This window comes from Paramormyrops kingsleyae, chromosome 8, assembly GCF_048594095.1.
Source record: "Paramormyrops kingsleyae isolate MSU_618 chromosome 8, PKINGS_0.4, whole genome shotgun sequence".
In the NCBI taxonomy this organism is placed as follows: domain Eukaryota; kingdom Metazoa; phylum Chordata; class Actinopteri; order Osteoglossiformes; family Mormyridae; genus Paramormyrops; species Paramormyrops kingsleyae.
The window spans coordinates 9,740,932-9,759,243 of record NC_132804.1 but is presented as its reverse complement, the minus strand read 5'-3'; the positions used below and the strand labels follow the sequence as shown (position 1 = coordinate 9,759,243).

Here is an 18,312-nt window from a genome sequence, read left to right as displayed (position 1 = left end):
GCCCCCCGTCACTCCCCCATGGGCCGTAACCAGCCTCATATTCCCAATTTTCCTGCCTGCTGCACTGGATTTTTTACCTCATTTTTTAAACGATGATTTTTTTTTTCCAAATGGCCACCCAGGCGAAATGATGCAACTTTATCGGCTGCAAACACAGACTAAATGCGACGGCGGCGGTCATTTCGTTCCCATTACCATCCCGCTATCAGCTGCTGCAAATCAGCGCGGCCGCGTCGGCGAATTAGGGAATTAGGGAGGAAATGGAACATTTAATTGGAAGGCATGATTGCACGCCATCCGCGGGGACTGGTGCTGTATTCGGGACTCCTGTGTGAGACGGCTGGGTTTCACCGTGCCCCTCCCCCCCCCCGCCCCCTGAGAGTACTTCGGAGGGGGCTGGAGGTGGGATGGAGGTGGGAGGGGGCTGCTCTCCCCCCTGATGAAATATTCATCTTTCTTCCACCGCTGTTGAGCTCCCTGTAATTAGGAAGATGTAGACCTGCAAGCAGGGTGGGTGGGGAGTGGGTTCAGTTGGTATCTCAAACAGGCAGATAGCATGCATGCACACATATGCAGACGGGGAAACGGGGCTCTGGTAGTAATGGGGGGGATGAGGAGCTCAAAGAACCTGATCATGAGCACCACGGCCTCTAGGGGGTGCTCCGATCACGTCAGAATGGCAAATGGCCGCTCCTGCCTGATTAACAGCTGCATTTTAGAATGTAATTGACCAAAATGGCAGCCTTAGTGATTCTCTGCAGATACAGCGATTTATTTCCTGTGGTGTGGAGTAGGCAGCATAAGAATACATTATTTAGAGAAATTGAGTGTTCCGATTGATTGCACATAAATATTAGAAACCCGCAATGTTTGTTCAGATTGAGTCTGTATTTCACTCACCGTTTAGCTTTTTTTGCTGAATATGACAAGATCTCTTATATTGTGCCTTAAAAAATAAATGAGATTGAAGCGAGCAGGTCAGAAGGGGGCCGTGTGATAAACGAAATGACCTGTTTATCGATCGCACCGCGCCAGGGCTAAAGCGCGTAGAGCACAGACCAGCGTGAGCTGCTGCTGTTTCTGTGCATAAGCCACTGGGTGTGTCTTTAATTGACTATTCCTAACTAAAAACCTTTCCAGGGATCTGTGACGTGTTTTTATATCTGTGACATCAAGAGAGCGAGACCTGAAGACGAGGCATCATGAGTGTGTTGCCAAATGTTCACTTTATGGCTTAATTTGTAGCAAAAACTGAATAAAGTTGTTTCTTTTTTTCTCATCTGTTTGGGTTTGTAAGTCATTAAATGCAGTGATTGAAAGGGAAAATGTAGACATGATGGTTTCATTGCTGATGTGGGTGTCTGAATATCCTCCACCCTCCCCCCCCCCCTCAGCTGCTGAGCTCAGACCAAAGCCAACTGATCCTGTGCGAGACGCTGTTGGAGACCGTCTACGGGGAGCGTGGTCAGGTCCTCAAGACCAAAGAGCGCAAGGTGTTCCTCCTCAGTAATGCGCTTGTCTGTGCCAACATCAATGTCAAGTGAGTGTGTCCCTCGCTGGGAAACAGACCAGCAAAAAGAACCCGTCCAAAAATAGACCTATATGCACATCTTCGGCTTCACATCTTTGTATGACTGGATGTTTTACTGGAGAAAGCCTGGCTAAAAGCTTTGCATGAAGGTCCAACAGGGACACCCTTCTTGGATGTAAGTCTTCTGCATTTGAGTGCGGCTGATGTCATTTGCAGTCCTGTGACATTAGTCATATTAGTTAAATATAAATGTTGCGATGTGTGTTGCTGGGGTATTTTTAAAGCAATAGGTGACTGGTGTTAGTGGAACCATCCAGCTGGATGCCGCATCCTCCATTCTCCATCCGCTCCCACCAGAAAGCCACACTGCCAATGTTACACCTACACAAAAGTACTGGGTGTTTTAAAGTTCTCTCCAGGTCGCCCGAGTCTCCATGACTATCATTGGGGATTATCTCTCAGGGCTTTGAAGTAATTATCCCCCCGTGTTTCCACGCGGGCTTCGCTCCCCGCCTTTGACTTTTGGGTGCCCTATAAAATCTCGAGGAGCCGATCGCGATGCCGATTGTGTCTGATTGCTGAATACATGAATAGCAATAAACCTTTGAAGCAGCCAGGGGTCCGAAGCTCACAGCGATCAGAGGGATTCCAGCTTTGTCTTTTCATTCTTTTTAAGATAAGATATATCAAAAAAAAGTGAAGTGTCCTTCGACAACAGGCATAGCTGTAAAGGTGTGGGAGCTGACTGTAGTTCTGCTTTTTACCATCAGGGGGCTCCCCGATGTCAGCAGTCTGGTCCCTATTGGCACAAAGTACGCCGAGAAGTGGAGCGCCCCCTTGCTGCAGGTACAGGTGGCAGAGGTGGGTCAGGAGGACGACCAGGGAACGGAGACCCTGTTTCAGCTCAGCAGGGCCCGGCAGGTTCCAGGTGGGTCCCGTCCCTCACACACCGCTCCTGCTCACTCCTTCCAGGCCTCGGAGGCAGGGGAAGGTCCCTGATTGGGGCTCGTGCTTCTGGGCGGGGGCCTTTATTTTGCTCCGCCCCGTGCGGGAAAACACCATGCCAGGGTCCACAATCTCATTTCACTCTCTGACAGACCATAAACAAACTTAGTGAGGTGTCATCAATCTGCAGAGAATACCTGCATCTTGCCGAGGTCCAGTTACAAGGTCCTGTAACTAATCCCCCTGTGTGTCATTCCCTGGTTTTGCTGAAAAGATATAAACATCATCACCATGATATGACTGGTAGTGACAGTGTTTTAGTTGCTGTACATGGTGAGTTTCCTGAGGGACCGTAGCATGCATCCCTCTCTGCTGCTTGCTCTGCCACTTTTGCTCTAACTCTCTGACTCCCGGGTGACCCGGGTTTCAAAAAGCGTACTATGTTGCATAAATATCACTTTCTTTGAGGCTTCCCCGACCCCGCCAAAGCCTAAAACCACTCACCACACCTTCCTCTCAGACAAACCGCTGTCTATTTATAGACCTTGGATCCGACACTATGTGTAGGGGGGACGACGTCACCGTTCTCTCCCAGAAGGTGTCATTCGGTGGGGCACTTGCCCTGATTCGTATCCCCTGCTCCCTGCCTCGGCTGAAATGGACTCATTTTTCATTTCCTGCAGGCCCTGGTGCCCTGATTTATTGATGAAATTGGCTGGCCTTCTGGGAAATACAGGGATCGCTCCTCTTCCCCTTCAGCTCAAATTGAGATGTAAAAAGTTAAAACAGGCCTTGTCCCCATCTCCCCCTTTGTTTACGTCTTCCTCTGGCGGATTTGGGCCCGCCGTTCGGTGGCCTCAGGACCTGAGGGTCCGGTAAGTGGTTCAGTTGGTGGGTCCATGTGATTTCAGTTTGTGCTGCCGCAGTGGCTGAAAAGATAGCATCCTAAAAATGCTTTTTACACTTTTCTCTTTGCACGACATTGACAAGAAAAACCCTGCCAGTGGTGTTCGCCGATTGAAGTTTTTGTATCAAGCTGTTCGGTGTGACCATGCTTGAAAATGGCCTTTCTTAGGCTACAGATAACCCAGCTGCTATTAACTATTAGCCTCCATTACCTGTTAGCAATAATTAGCTTCTAGCTACTGCTTCCTGTTAGCTTCCATTGACTGTTAACTGCTGTCACCTATTAGCTTTCATTAACAGATAGCTGCTGTTACCTGTTAGCTCCCGCTACGTGCTATCTGCCGTTACCAAATCAGATCACCGTCACAGGCCATCTGGCTCAGCTCTGCACCTGGTAGGGCTGTTATGATGTTACAGACTGAAGGGCTTGACCACTGTGAGCAATAGCAACTTGGAAAAGTCCCCATTTGCGTGGCCGTCTGGTGGCCTGGCAGCTTTTGGGGCCCAGTCAGCATCCATAGCAGAATGTAATCATGTCGTTTGTTTTGGACTTGTGTGGGAGTTCACCCACATGGGCAAGAAGGTTATCAGATCTGACACTAGGCAAAAATCTCTGGGACTTTCAAGCATTGTGTCAGCTCTGATAATCTTAGAGCCTAGATTCACGACCCATCCCATATATTATGGGATCGTGCCATATTGAAAATTAAAATGTCGTGTTCCAATATGGAATACAATTTGTCCCACGAAGCTCCATTGAGGTGGACCCACCTGTAACCCTTTCTAAGCCACGGGGCTGTGGTTGACACAGATGGAGTTTTTTGTTTTTCAGTGAGACCCATGCCTGCTCGTTGTCATTTTAGCTGGTCTCGTGTCCTTTTCTCCAGCACCCTCTCTCACGTCTGCAATACGGCATGGCGGCTTGACAGACACCGACAATCAGTTCATTATTTATCAATCGTCCCTTCTTGCAAGCTGGAACACCAGCATGGGAAGGTTTTTGTCCAATTAAACCAAGCTTTATGTTTAGTGTGGGTTGTGTGCTTGTGTTGTGTGTGACTGACCGTGTTCTATATGTTTGTCTGTTTTGTGTCTCCTGCACTCCAGGCAAAGTGGTCCTTGGTCCCCCACGTCTCTACCATGAACTCCAGGAACTACAGCACGACCTGTCGGTGGTGGAGCAGGTGACGCTATTGATCGGCACACTACAGGGGACCTATCAGGTAAAAGAGCCCCGCTCTAAACCCCGCCCACTGTACTCAGTAAAACAACACATGCTGACACCGCAAAGGCTGACTATTGGACAGAGGAGCCCCTACTACCATTTCCCCAACTTGCACCTTCCTGGCTGCAACTCAAATGTCAACGTCGATATTTCAATTCTTCCGAGACGCTTGTAAACCTAGTCCCGTCCATAGTCGGCGATGTCTGACTGTGATACATCCTCATTTGCCATCAGCTGTCCCCTGTCATATCAAAGGACACTTTATCATTCTCTATGTGAGTGAGAACACATCTCCTTCTCCTGAGATGAAGCACAAATGGACCATCCACTTCTCTTCAATGCTGTCCTTTAACTGCCTCCCAGTCTCCCTTTTGCAAAGCCAATTTTACCAGTCATAGAGTCAGATTTTTTCTCTTTTATTACAGTTAGGCGACATGCTGAAATTCCCTCATGGGAATTGTTTGGGCAGCCTTGGGGCTGTGAGCCCTTGTCTTGGCAGAGCTACTTGCCTCCCCGTGTGACTGTGGGGTCAGCGGCTCACCAAGCAAGGCCTCTCACCTCGGGGGGGACGGCAAATAGAATGGTGGGAGGAGAGGAATAATTGATCAGAGCAGTAAAGACCTAGTGGGTTGGTGTCAAGCCTCGGGGTATTGCGTCTTTAACAGGGATCTGAGTTATTTCTTAAGCTGTTTCTGTAACTCCTTGGAGATTGAGCCAAATGTACTTTAATGGTCGCAGACCCTCGGGCAGAAAAAAGAACTTGTTTAAGCTCTAATTAATTTGACTTGGATTAGATGGGCCAAAAAAAAACCAGCCTCCTCTCAACATGACCTCAGGTTTCCAACGTCTTGCCACTTAGAATGATCAAACAAAGCCAATTAATCCTTTCAATAATGGTAAACATCAAGACGCTCACAGGATGCCTCAAAGTGAAGGTGGAATTGACTGCTCTGCAGTGGATTTTTCTGGAAAGAAACATTTTTGGCTGAGGCTGACTTAACATAAAAGAGAGGGAAAACAGGATGGAAATGCACCTGAATTTGGAATGCACCAGAAATTGTCAGACTCTTTAGAGTATAAAAAAATCAGCACACCAAATGCGTTTTTTGAAAATGCTTTATGAAAGTACATGAGGAAAGTCACATAAAAAATGGGTAAGCAAAGTATGGTAAAAAAAAATCAGGTCTGGCATAAGGAAATTACCGAATGGCTCAAAAGCTGAGCCGAACATCATGGAAACTGTGACTGGGCAACTCTTTGGTTTAGGAATAGTCAAGATCTGCTTTGCAGACTGGTTTTTATGGTGCCCCGTAACATTGTATCTGGAAAAGACTGCATTCCCCAGGCCAGTAATGCCTGGGTACAGCACCATCCAACATCTGAACGATGTTTGGGAATGAAGGTTTCTTCAGGGACCGTCTATAACTGTACAGAGGAACCTGACAGTGCTAATTATACGGCTGGGGTCGGTACTGAGGGGACCCAGATGACCCACAGTTTTGGTAATCATAGGTCCAGTGAAGCTTCTCTGTGTGCCTACCTTAATTTTACAAAGACCATTTGATTTTTATCTGGCTACTTTATTACTTAACAGGTGCTTATGTAAACAGTGTCAAATGCAGCTTGAATTTTAGGCCATTTGTACAGATAATTTACTGGATGCATTTTAGGTATCATTTTCAATGGTTAGAAAAGGTGCAGCGTAGGGCCACAAGAATGATTCCTGGTCTTAGAGGAATGTCATACGAGGAAAGGTTAGTTGAGCTAAATCTGTTCAGCCTCAAGCAAAGGAGACTGAGGGGGGACATGATCCAGGTCTATAAGATTCTAACAGGTTTGGGTGCTGTTCAACCGAATAGTTACTTCAGCATTAGTTCAAATACAAGAACTCGTGGCCATAGGTAGAAATTAGCGGGAGAACATTTCAAACTTGATTTAAGGAAGTACTTCTTTACACAGCGTATAGTCAGAGTATGGAATAGTCTTCCTGATAACATAGTGCAAGCTGAATCCTTGGGTTCCTTTAAATCAGAGCTAGATAAGATTTTAACAACTCTGAGCTATTAGTTAAGTTCTCCCCAAGCAAGCTTGATGGGCCGAATGGCCTCCTCTCGTTTGTTTAGTTTTTATGTTCTTATGTACCAGAGTAGGTTGGCTCTGCCCATGATGTCTGAGTTTCTGGGAATGCTTAGTAGAGCAGTTTTTTTTTACCTTCCCTAGAGTGTTAATCAAACTTAGCCGGAAAACACAAGAAGCCTCGCAAGAGATTTTTGCCTCGTGTCAGCTTGTTTTGAGGCATCGCTGCCTTTATTTGCTTTATTTGGTGGTTCATAGTGTCCTAAGAGACGGTCAACAACCTTTGCTCTGACAGACCAAATCTGAATCACGTCTGTACCTCTGGATAGCAAAGCATCCCCACATTACAGACACCAAAATCACTGGGTGAGAAGCAACCTGAGACCAGCTTGCTGGGATCCGAAAAAAAGTTTGTGGTTTGTGGTTTGCCTTGTGTCTCTCTTATCCAGAACCAGAACACCATGGTGGTGTTCCGTGCGTCTCTCCTGTGCAGATCCTGAACACCATGGTGGTGTTCCATGTGTCTCTCCTGTGCAGATCCTGAACACCATGGTGGTGTTCCGTGTGTCTCTCCTGTGCAGATCCTGAACACCATGGTGGTGTTCCGTGTGTCTCTCCTGTGCAGATCCTGAACACCATGGTGGTGTTCCGTGTGTCTCTCCTGTGCAGATCCTGAACACCATGGTGGTGTTTCGTGTGTCTCTCTTGTGCAGAACCTTAACACCACGGTGGCTCAGGACTGGTGCCTGGCTCTACAGAGGCTCATCCGAATCAAGGAGGACCAGATACAGGTTGCCAACAAGTGCCGCCTTCGTCTGCTGGTCCCTGGGAGGACTGACAAGTGAGTAGCCCCATAGTGGGGGAGGGGGTATGTCAGGTGACCCCAATGTCCCAGGTATCCAGTACTCTGTAGTTTTGCTGTAGCACTGGATTGGCTAACATGTACAATCACTGGTTTTTACCTGGAGTATTTCTCCTTAGGCTTTTGATAGAAATCAGCTGGAGAACCAGCACACACACACACACACACACACACACATGATTGGCTGTAACTTCAGGGAGATGCAGAGGATCAGTAGCTAGCTGACAGCTCTGAAATCCTGGCAGCATGCACAAAACGAGAGCCGAGGCTGAAGTCTCTGTAGTGCCAACAAGCATCATGGCATCTCTGACATCGTTGGGATCACGAAGCGGCTGACCCTGTGGTCAGGTGCCTTCCCCTTCTCCTCCCCCCGCCCACCGAGAGAGAGCTACGTGGAGCGCCCATTACGTGCAGCGCCCATTCATGACACATTAACGGGTCTTTATGTCTGACCTTTACCACGGCGATGCAGCAAATTACGGCGGTGGTACAGCAGCTCCGCACGGGCCCAGAGGGCCGCTGGAAAGCCCTGTGGAAAATGGAATAATTGACAGTGTCAGCTCTAATTGTGGCAGGTGCTGTCCATTTGTACGCTTCAATGAGGTTGCGTTACATTGATTTGCTCGTGCTGCCGATTACAGGGCATGTGGCGTATCCAGACGCATTTTCCAGTGCAACCTGGAATGGGTGAAGACTTTGAAGAAATGTGTGATAAAGGGATTGAAGGAGACAGATTCGTGTCCCTCTTTCAGGGAGGTCAGGAGACAGGAGGGGCTGTGGGAGTCAGTTTCCTCCTAGATGAGTGTGCTTTGCTCAGACAGGTATCCACAGTGCAGGATATTCATCACACACATTGATATCAATCACAAAGGTGCTGGCATCCATCACACAGATGCTGGTATATATTACAGACACTAATATGCGTCAATGATATCAATAACCGTCAGAGATACTGATATTCATGAAAGGAACTGGTGTTGCTAGCAAAGACACTGGTATCCATCACTTAGATGCTTGCATCTGTCAGGGACACTGGTGTCCAAACTGCTGTTCTTCTACAACATTGATTTCAATCAGTAGGTCTTAGATACATTTTGGTCTTTGTCGTCATGCAGATTCAATGAGTGATATCCATCACAGGCACTGGGATTTATAGCAGTACTGGGCTGTCTGGTTGGCACACATCGCCGCAGGTTTATTCAGTCGTCGCATGAAACAGCGCAGCTGGCAGCATGCGGTGTTTACCTTCCAGCCGCAGCGGCATCAGCTGCCTGGCAGGTTGAGGGCTCCGAACGAGCAGACGGCGGGGCTGCGGCCCTCCCCCCGGACACGCCCCTGCGGCGGGGAGCGCATGGCGACAGATTGCGCTGGGGTGCCCTGGCTGCCGTGCGGAGCGCTCCTCTTGTAGCCTGGGAGCGCTTCCTTGATCCCAAACATCAGCGCTGTCCCCATGCGGACGACCTCCCGGAAAACGTGACGGGCGAGTAAACGGCACGGATCAGTAATTAGTGCTTCCAGAGATGCTCCGGATGAACTCGTGCCCCCATGTCAGGCCTGGTGATTTGGGCAGCAGATGGCGCCGTGGTCTGGGACGCTGCCCCATGGCCGGAAAGGTAACGAGTTTGCCTCCTGTGAGCTGTTGTACCTTCGAGAATGACACACAGCCCGGTGCTTCTGGAAGTCAGTAGAAAGTTTACACACCAGCCTGACGCTCTGACATATCCACTGCTGCTCTGGTCTGTTAGACGACTATGATCTGACCCTCCTGCTCACTGTCTGCTCTCTCCACATCTTCTCAGAGTCCAGACAAACCCCCTTTATTCAAAATGACTTGCAGGTGAAATGGCGTAATGTTTTTGTTCATTGCAAATTTCCTTCCCTTTGTTAGGTCCTGGTTATCACTTATTAATCAGTGGGATCGCTCCACAAAGTTATGTACCCCAGTCGCTGGCCAGACCAGTTCGCCATTGTGGAGTGATCTTCCAGGGTTCACACCATGAATAACCAGAGCCACATCTGTCTGTCTCTCTCGCTCTTTTCCCTTCTGCCTTTCTCACTTATACAGCAGCATTAGATCTCTGGGGCCATGTTCTAATCTCTCTCTCTCTCTCTCTCTCTCCCACCCCCCAACCCCCCAGAAGAAAATAAACAAAAAGATAAAAGAAACCCAGTTGTTTTGCCCTCTTCTGCCAGCACAGTTTGGGTGGAATGAACAAAAGATTAAGTAGCTGCTGCTGCTTGTGTGTCTTGCTTCCCACTGGAAGGTGCAGAGTGTCACTGTCTGTGGCTAAACTGGAATTCGCAGTAGGCCCAGTGATGCCGGGGCAAGGCCTGGGACTGATTGGATCCTATTTGGAGCCCTCGTGGTGCTCTAGAGGATAGAGCTGCAGAGTGACATTGCTGCTGCATATCGGTGGTACTTCCTGCCCCCTCCTCATGGCGGCGCTGTCACTGGTTCTGATCCCCTCTGTCATATATGTGCCTTGCTGTCAATACAGCAGGGGAGGACTGGTGCTGGATGAATATTAGTGAGGATTGAACCCCCCCTCCCCCCTCACTGCAATCTGCCCCTTGCCCCCGTCTCACAGATAAGGTGATGTGGTCGGATGGAGTATCTTTGTGCAGGAAGTGGCAATTAATGCGCGTGTCTCTCCAGGTCAGGACGTCCCGTCAAATTTATGGTGGTCTTCAACACTCCCAGTTCCCTCAGCAAGTTGTCCTGGGTGAACCGCCTGCATCTGGCCAAGATCGCTCAGCGTAAGTGAGCCATGCTTCTGACCTGACTCTGAGAGTGGCGTCATTGCGTGTGGGGGGGGGGGGGGGGGTGTCCTTGAGGGCGGGGCATGAAAGGGCACCCGCCAATCAGCATTAAGCAGAGAAAGGGCATCCACAAAACAGCCAATCTGTGGCGTTGAGCCAAAGGACCATCGTCTAGCAGTAGTTACGTTTGAATCGGACACTTGGTGTTTGTGACCTGTCCTTCCTCCACGTCTCTCAATGTTCTCCTCGTTTGTCACACGGTATGCTGACCCTCAGAGTGCCATTCCAGTCAGATTCCTCGCATTTATTGCTTGCCTCCCATGTCTCAGTTGTCTGACTTTCCTTGTGCACCCTTTGGGGGGGGGGGGGGGGGTGCACATTTTACCTGTTTCAGATTGCGTGGGTGGATCATGGTTGCCCAGGGGGCCTGAGAAAGCCGGGGGGGGGGGGCTCTGCTTATTCTTGCAGCGAGGACCAGGTGATAAGGCTAATAAGACTGCTTCTGGCAAATTCTGCTATGAAAGGCCATGAAATGCCTTTATACTGCCTTGACCCCCTGTACTGCATTCACATCAGCAGTCTAGACAGTCTGAATAAGTTAGACCCTCCCACCACCCCCCCCATCTTGTTGCTCTGCAGCGCCACCTGCTGTGGCCCGACGGGGAGTAAAAGGACGTGGCTACAGAGGGGATGTGTTGCTAAGCCCCCCCCCCCCCCCCCCACACTTGGGTGTTTGCTGGGCTTGGGTCATGGGGAAGAAAAGTAAAAGAGAGGGAAAATAAGTACATAGAAAATCATTTTGAAAATAGGGCGAGAAGAGGTTGCCGGGGTTACTGGGGGCCAGTTCTCAGTCATGCGGCTCTCAGCAATAATTCCAGGCCGAGGTTCTGCAGTATCTCGCCAAACGGACCTATGACCCGGCCCAACAACATCAGACTTTAATAAAGCTGGTTCAGTAGCCTGTGGGAACAAATACACAGGGATTGATATGAAATAGTCAGAAATGGTGCAAAATACTCTATTATTCTATATATGACCCTGTGCAGGACAAGCAGATATCCTCTGTGAGGATGGTGTGGTGGCACTGGGACCTGTGGGAGCAGCGTTTGAGTCCCCACTATGGCTCCCTGTGCGGGGAGTTTGGATGATCTCTCTCTGTGTTGTGAAAGCATGCTGAGGCGTACTGGAGATGCCAAATTGTCTATAGGTGTGAATGATATGTGTGTCCTGCACTGGCTTGGATATATCATCCATTTTATTTTATTTCAGCATTCAATAACAGTATATTTATATTTTCATCTATGCCTGGGGATGTTTAAGGTGCAGTTTGGAAATTCTGCGGGAAAAAAAAAACCAAATAAAAATAATAAAACATTTCTGCACATAAAACCCACGCACTGTTCATAGTTTTATAACCTGCATCGGCGTAGCAAATCCATTTTTATGGCGATGGGCAGCAAACGATCGCTTCTGACGGCTAGTGGGCGCTGGATGGGTGACGGGACCTGCCGTGTCGCCGCCAAGTGGGCGGAGCTTCTGCCTGCTTTTGCGTGTTTTTTTATAGAACTAACCTACATGCTTAGTGGACATTTCTGTTGTCGATGAAACGTTAATGATCAGGTATGGTCTTATTGGCCATCATGCCTTTCCTCACTTGTCTTGAAGGGTTTTGTGCTGTTTTATGACTAGTGCTTAGTCTGGAAATGCGTTTTTCTTTATTTATATACTGACATAAGGTGCCTTTTCCCTGTTTCCACTTGGCCATGGCTCATGCTTAACAACCGTTTTGCTCCAGTCGTCTGGATCTCCTCACGGAGGTGCATTTCCTGCGCGGACCTGATCACATGACGGCCACCTCCAGCCTTCCCACATAGCAGATGTGTTTATAGTGCAGCGCGCGGCCCTGCGAGAGGGGGAGTCTGGGACTGTGCTGCGCGTACAGACGGCGGTGGGGGCGTCTGGCGGGGGTCATCCTGGCCTCTCTGGTTTGTGGCGGCCGGAGCCGGAACTTCAGGTGGTGCTGTGGAAGCGGTCCGGTAATGGGCTGACAGACGCGCGCGGGTGTGTGTGTGTGTGTGAGTCTGTGTGTGTGTGTGTGTCTGTGTGTGTGTATGAGGGATCCACATATTGGTGCAGTTTTTTTGAGACATTACCTAAAAGAAAAAATTTTTAAAATAGCAAACACAGCCTTTTTGAAAAATGAAAACAAGAAATATTAAACATTAAATATTAAAGCAAAATAAATTCACTGCTGCTAACCCTCTGAGGGCACCTCCTGTCTCCTGCCCCCTGCCCCCTGCCCCCTGTCTCCTGCCCCCTGCCCCCTGTCTCCTGCCCCCTGCCCCCTGTCTCCTGCCCCCTGCCTTCTCACCACGACCACGCGCTGGGTGTAGGGAGGGAGAAACACACACTGCCACTGTGCCACTTTATGTGGGGGCGTCAGTGTCCCAAAAAGCAGGACCCCCCTCCCAGATTGTTGACAGACCTGAACGGGTGGAGCCTTCACCGGGGGCCCCAGCTGGAAGCTTAATCCAGCACAAAGCGCATTTGTGGGGGGGTGTTAATGCTCTAGGTTGCACTAAAGCACATGGCATGAGGACCGGATCCGAGTCAGAAAGCATCATGGAGACTGGCGGGGGGGGGGGGGGGGGGGATGATCAGTTCCAATAAATCCACCACTGCAGCGTTTATTAAAAAGGTCAGTTGAAGCAGCAAGCGCAGAAGTTCCCGTGCTGTCCGCAGCACGCCATGCAGCCGCTGCAGATTGGCCGGCATCTGCGAGCGCGGCCAGGAGTGAGCGTTCTCCGCCGATGCACCGTTTGATAAATGATCCTGGAGCTGCGGAAGCCAGGAACGCTTCCTCCGGCTGCTGGCCCGCGCCACCGAGATGGATGAATTCAATTACGGACGTGGAGGACATTATAAGGGCGGTAAAACGGAACGGCGGCGGGCGGCGGGGCAAACGGCGGCTTTGGGGTGGAAAGGAGCCAGCGATGGACCCCAAGGGGCGTTCAATCACAGGCCCGCTAAGAACGGCGGTGTCGGGGGGCCGCGACCAGGTGACAGGGCCGGACCCCGTGTGGGAAATAAACCGGAACGTCACAACGCCATGGGCTTCTTTCCGCGTCGTCATGCCAGTACAGAAGCGACGCAGATGAAAATTTCAAAAACGAGGATTCGATGGAGGTTTATCTGTGGTCCTGCTGTTTATGCGACGGTCATGGAACATGAATTTGCATCCGTGGTGAAAAATGAGGAGGATGCCTTTCCGTGTGTGTGGGGTGGGGGTGGGGTTTATGCGAGCTTGCTTCCTCATCTCATTCCCACACAAACCTCTGGGGGAGACCATCTTCTCTTCTCCTGGGTTAAGCAAGATGATCGTGACTGCAGGACTGAGTGCCCTGTTCTCAAATCAGCGGGGGCGTGCTAAGTACCTACAGTAGTTAATTAGATTGATGGGGGTCTATTATCATCACCCATGTAAGGTACCTTAAAAAGGTGTTCTGAAAGGTCGAAGGTCATTTCCCTTGTCTGTCTACAACAACATGGGCTCATTTATCTTCTTTCCTGCCACGGAAGACCTGGCCATGCTGAAGTCTCTCCACGCGTCATGCAAAAGGCTTGCAAACGGCACCTAAGCTAGTCGAACCGCCGCTTTAGGAGATGCGAACACATTCCGAGCGTGCAATTTAAACAAAGGCTTAATGTGAGTTATGGAAATAAACACTGCATTTTCACGCCATCTGCTGTGCAATTACCGACCAGCTCCACAGGGGCGGCGCTTGCATGGTAATTGCGGTAAACGTGGGTTGCTCTGTTGGCGGCCCCTTGGGGAAGCACCGAGGAACCTCCGAACTGCCAGGGTGTGAAGGTACAAAGGATATGGGTTAGTGGAGGGAATCGCTACAGCAACCAAGGCTGACATAAGGGAAAATGAATCTAGAAAAGGCACCATGTTTGACTTTAGAGGATTGATATTCTACTGCAGAACCATGACGTCTCTATATATCCAGGTGCAAACGCTGTATGTGATGGATTGGTTGGCACGGAAACAACACGTGACTCTGCGCATGCAGGGCACCAAGAATTCATCTCTGTTTTAGTTAAACAACTCTGCACCATAATGTGATTTAAAAACCTTAGCACTACCAATGAACTCAAAGCCTGTCCCCCCCCCCCCACAGCCACAGGGAAGCGGGCCGACGTCTTAACGATTCCCCGCTTTAAAAATCGCTCTCTGATTAGCTTGGTGTGTTCGGTGGCTTAATTGGTCTTCAGCTCATTCCTCCGTTTCTGCTTGACAAAAGCAGCGATTCGCTGGCTGAATGTGCTCCCTGATTGCCCATTTTACCTTGCTGCAGTCTTGGCCTCACTTTATTTTTCACGTTTTTCATATATGTGTAACTTTTTGTATAATATTGCGTTTCCCTTATGCATGGCCCTGCAGCTAGGCTTCCCCTGCAAGGTTATTCCATTACCAGCAGGGGGCAGACTGCAGATGGAAGCTGTTACGCACTGGGACTCTAAGCACCCCTGGCTGTGACTGGAGCGAAGGGCCGTGGGGCTGGATCCTCGGGTGTTGAGTTCCGTGGAGAATCAGCTGTGCTTTATGACTTACGGCCTCATAAATAAAACCCCATTCCATGGTCAGTAGAAAGTACGTTTAAGAAGAAAGTGTACAGTCATGTGTGGGACCAGGGCATAAGAGGGGACATAGTTCATACAGAAGGGACAACATAATTATTATCCAATGATATGTTTTGAATCTGTGAATGACACGGGAGGTGGAGCCCCAAGGGCCAATCAACTTTTAGCTGGGGCCAGTGGCCCCGTGGTCCCGCCCCTGTATATGCCCCTGTGTGGGACACTCTGATAGCAATTACAGTTGTAATGTATGGTGAAATTTGGAGAGCTACTGAGTATGTTTAGATGCAAGGTGATGCTTTGACTGTGTTTCAGGACACAAGGCTGGGTTACACCCTGGACAGGATGCCAGTCCACTGCAGACACACATTCACAGTCATACTCTATGGGCGATTTAGAGATTCCATTTAGCCTAAGAGTACAGGGGTGTAACAGGGAGACGATGCAAACTCCCCCCACTGCGAGCGAAAACCATGAGCCACTGAGCCACCGCATAATAACAGACTCCAGACTCTCTGGATGGATGACGATCGTTATTATGGTTATTGTTGTTGTTCTGCTTAGTAATGATGTAATGCGTTTCTGAGCTGTGGTGGTACGTCTGTACACTGGAGGTCACATGTCGCCGTGTGGCTCAGCCGCCTGCGTCCTTTTCCAGGGGAGGAGAACGTGCCAGGCTGGTCCTGCGATGAAGATGACAAGAAGATGAAGGTGCCCTTCTTCCGGCCGCCTCTCGCCGGACGGGTGCCCATCTTCTCCGTCAAAGCAAAGGGCAGGAAGGTGGGTGACAGGCGGTGGGGTCACTGTCTGTAGCCTGTTCGGACACTTTGGGGGTGAGGGGGGGTGACCAGAGAACCTGGAGGGAGGCAGTGCAAGTACAGGGGGAACTCTAGCCACATGCGTACACACACGCACGCACACACACAAGCGCACACACACACGCACACACACAAGCGCACATGCACACGCACACGCACACGCACACACACAAGCGCACGCACACACACAAGCGCACACACGCACACACACACGCGCACACACACACACGCACACACACACGCGCACGCACATGCACACACACACGCACATGCACATGCACGCACGCACACACACACACACACACGCACAAACACATCCAGGGACCTTATTTCAGCTCAGTCACTAAGCCGTCCCTAACCCCCACCTGTTCTCTGGGGTGACAGAACTCTTCGGGGTTAGATAGTGAGTGCTGGGGGTGGGCACGGACCAGGGGTGGGCACGGACCAGGTGAGATGTTTTAATGGGTCCAGCGAGCTTCTCGGAACAGGAGCGAAATCCAATCCACGCCATCTGGAAGGCATCCTGGCGGAATGCATCTGTCGGCATAATGTGGTTATTGGAGTCATGGCGGGCGGGTGGGCAGACGGGGGGGGGGGGCATTATAAAGTGGTCATGCAATTAGTTTAATGACCAAGCAACACCTGAGTAGAAATCAATGGTCCTGCATTGGATCAGGCAGTTAGCGGATAGCTGAGATGCAGGGGGCGTGGACAGTGAGTAATGTGGGACCGGAGGCTGTCAAAGCCCCCCCAGCAAAGCCACGTACCGTTCTGAGCCCCCCCCCCCCCCCCCATCACTTATCCTTAACCAAAGCTGTTTATGCAAGCTGAAGTTTGAACAGTCTGCCTGTCCCTTCAGGTGACTAGATCACAAGCGTGTTGCCATGGTGACCTCATGGAAAGAATGGCTGTGTGGGTGAGGATTCATGCTGGTGGGGGGGCAGGGCCTAATAAAGCCATGGAGGTGAAGTCACGTTCCTCCTTAGTGCAAGACCCCCCCCCCCCACCCCCAATGAAATTCTACAACGTATGACAAGGTGAAGACACAAAGTCTGAAAACAGCCTTCGGCCCCAGATCAAAGGAAAGCACCACAAAAATGGGGGGGGGGGGTGTTACTAAGGGAATGAGGCATTCAGAGCTAGACCAGGAGCCGGAGGTCGAGGACTTGAAACCTTTGGGTCTGAGTGCTGAGTCTGCTGCATCTGTTGTACCTTGGAAGGGATTTTTCACTCCAGTCAAACTTCCATCTGCATAAGCAGGCGTTAAAAAGTAATTTCAGATAAAAGTATTGTGCAAGTTATGCGTTATGTAAAGTAATACAAATGTTATGAGGATTATAATAAGGATTATCCAGCCTTCTGGGATGTGGTCATACAGACAGCTGAGGCTCTCGCTGTCAAGTAGGCTTTCCTGATGTAGGCCTAGGAGCCTAAGTAGGCCTCCTGATGTGGACCTAGGAGCCCAAGTAGGCCTCCTGATGTGGGCCTAGGAGCCCAAGTAGGCCTCCTGATGTGGACCTAGGAGCCCAAGTAGGCCTCCTGATGTGGACCTAGGAGCCCAAGTAGGCCTCCTGATGTGGGCCTAGGAGCCCAAGTAGGCCTCCTGATGTGGGCCTAGGAGCCCAAGTAGACCTCCTCATGTGGGCCTAGGAGCCCAAGTAGGCCTCCTCATGTGGGCCTAGGAGCCCTAGGATACCCTACAAACAGCTACGGACCCGAGAACCTTCTCCATTCTCTTTGCGATGCGTTAAAGTGAAGGACAGACGGCACATGTTGAAGAGAGCTCCTTAAACTGCAGGGAAATTATCTTCTTTCCTTTGAAGTACCGCACAACGGGCTGGAAGAGCATCGCATTGTGTGAGAGTGTACCTTTATTATCATTACACCCCCCCCCCCATTTGAAGAATAAACTCTCCCTTCTCCAAGCAGCAATCTGCCCATCCATTCATATAGTCCATCCGTGTAAAAAGGAGCTGTCCAGGAGTCATTGTCCTTAAACTATATCTGCAGAGAGCGAGACATGGTGGATGGTGGCGGGGGGGGTTGCTGTGGCGTATTCTGAGGGCCTCTGGGGGGGGGCACTGTGCAGGATCCAGCCCGCTATGAGCAGCAGGTGATTCCTGTCCTCGCCGTTCCGGTTAGATGGTTGCTCCTGGGTCCAGTTATCGAAATCCCCTCGACTGGCCACATCCCGCTTGCTGCTCCAGCTCCCTAACTAACTTCAGCTGTCTCACTCGGTCAAGGCGGCAGAGTCAGTGAGCTGGTATGAGCCTGAATCAGTGCCTACCTGTCTGTGACTAAAAACTTTAGTAAAATGAATCTGGTTACCCAATACCATTTTCCACAATATTCCTTTTTGTTGCCCAATCTAAGGTACAACAGAAATTCCCACACACCAAAGACTGATATCTGCTCCTGTTGTCTTGTGAAGCAGGATGTGCTTTCTTCCCCCTTTAGTCTTGAACACTTTAGTCCCAAACACTTTAGTCCTGCCACAATCTCTGGTCATGTGACAATCACCAGTCATGTGACCAGCCTGAAGGTA

General features: G+C 50.1%; 1 protein-coding gene across 4 annotated transcripts in view; it reads left to right on the top strand.

Moving 5' to 3' along the window:
* Positions 1–18,312, top strand: part of arhgef10la (Rho guanine nucleotide exchange factor (GEF) 10-like a) — a 69,214-nt gene that overhangs the window by 27,397 nt on the left and 23,505 nt on the right. For all 4 annotated transcript variants that reach the window (XM_072715136.1, XM_072715137.1, XM_072715138.1 and 1 more), the window contains 6 exons: positions 1,395–1,540; positions 2,302–2,459; positions 4,490–4,605; positions 7,397–7,524; positions 10,202–10,302; positions 15,608–15,729. In XM_072715136.1, the coding sequence (XP_072571237.1) occupies positions 1,395–1,540; positions 2,302–2,459; positions 4,490–4,605; positions 7,397–7,524; positions 10,202–10,302; positions 15,608–15,729 (771 nt within the window). The remainder of the gene's footprint in view (positions 1–1,394; positions 1,541–2,301; positions 2,460–4,489; positions 4,606–7,396; positions 7,525–10,201; positions 10,303–15,607; positions 15,730–18,312) is intronic.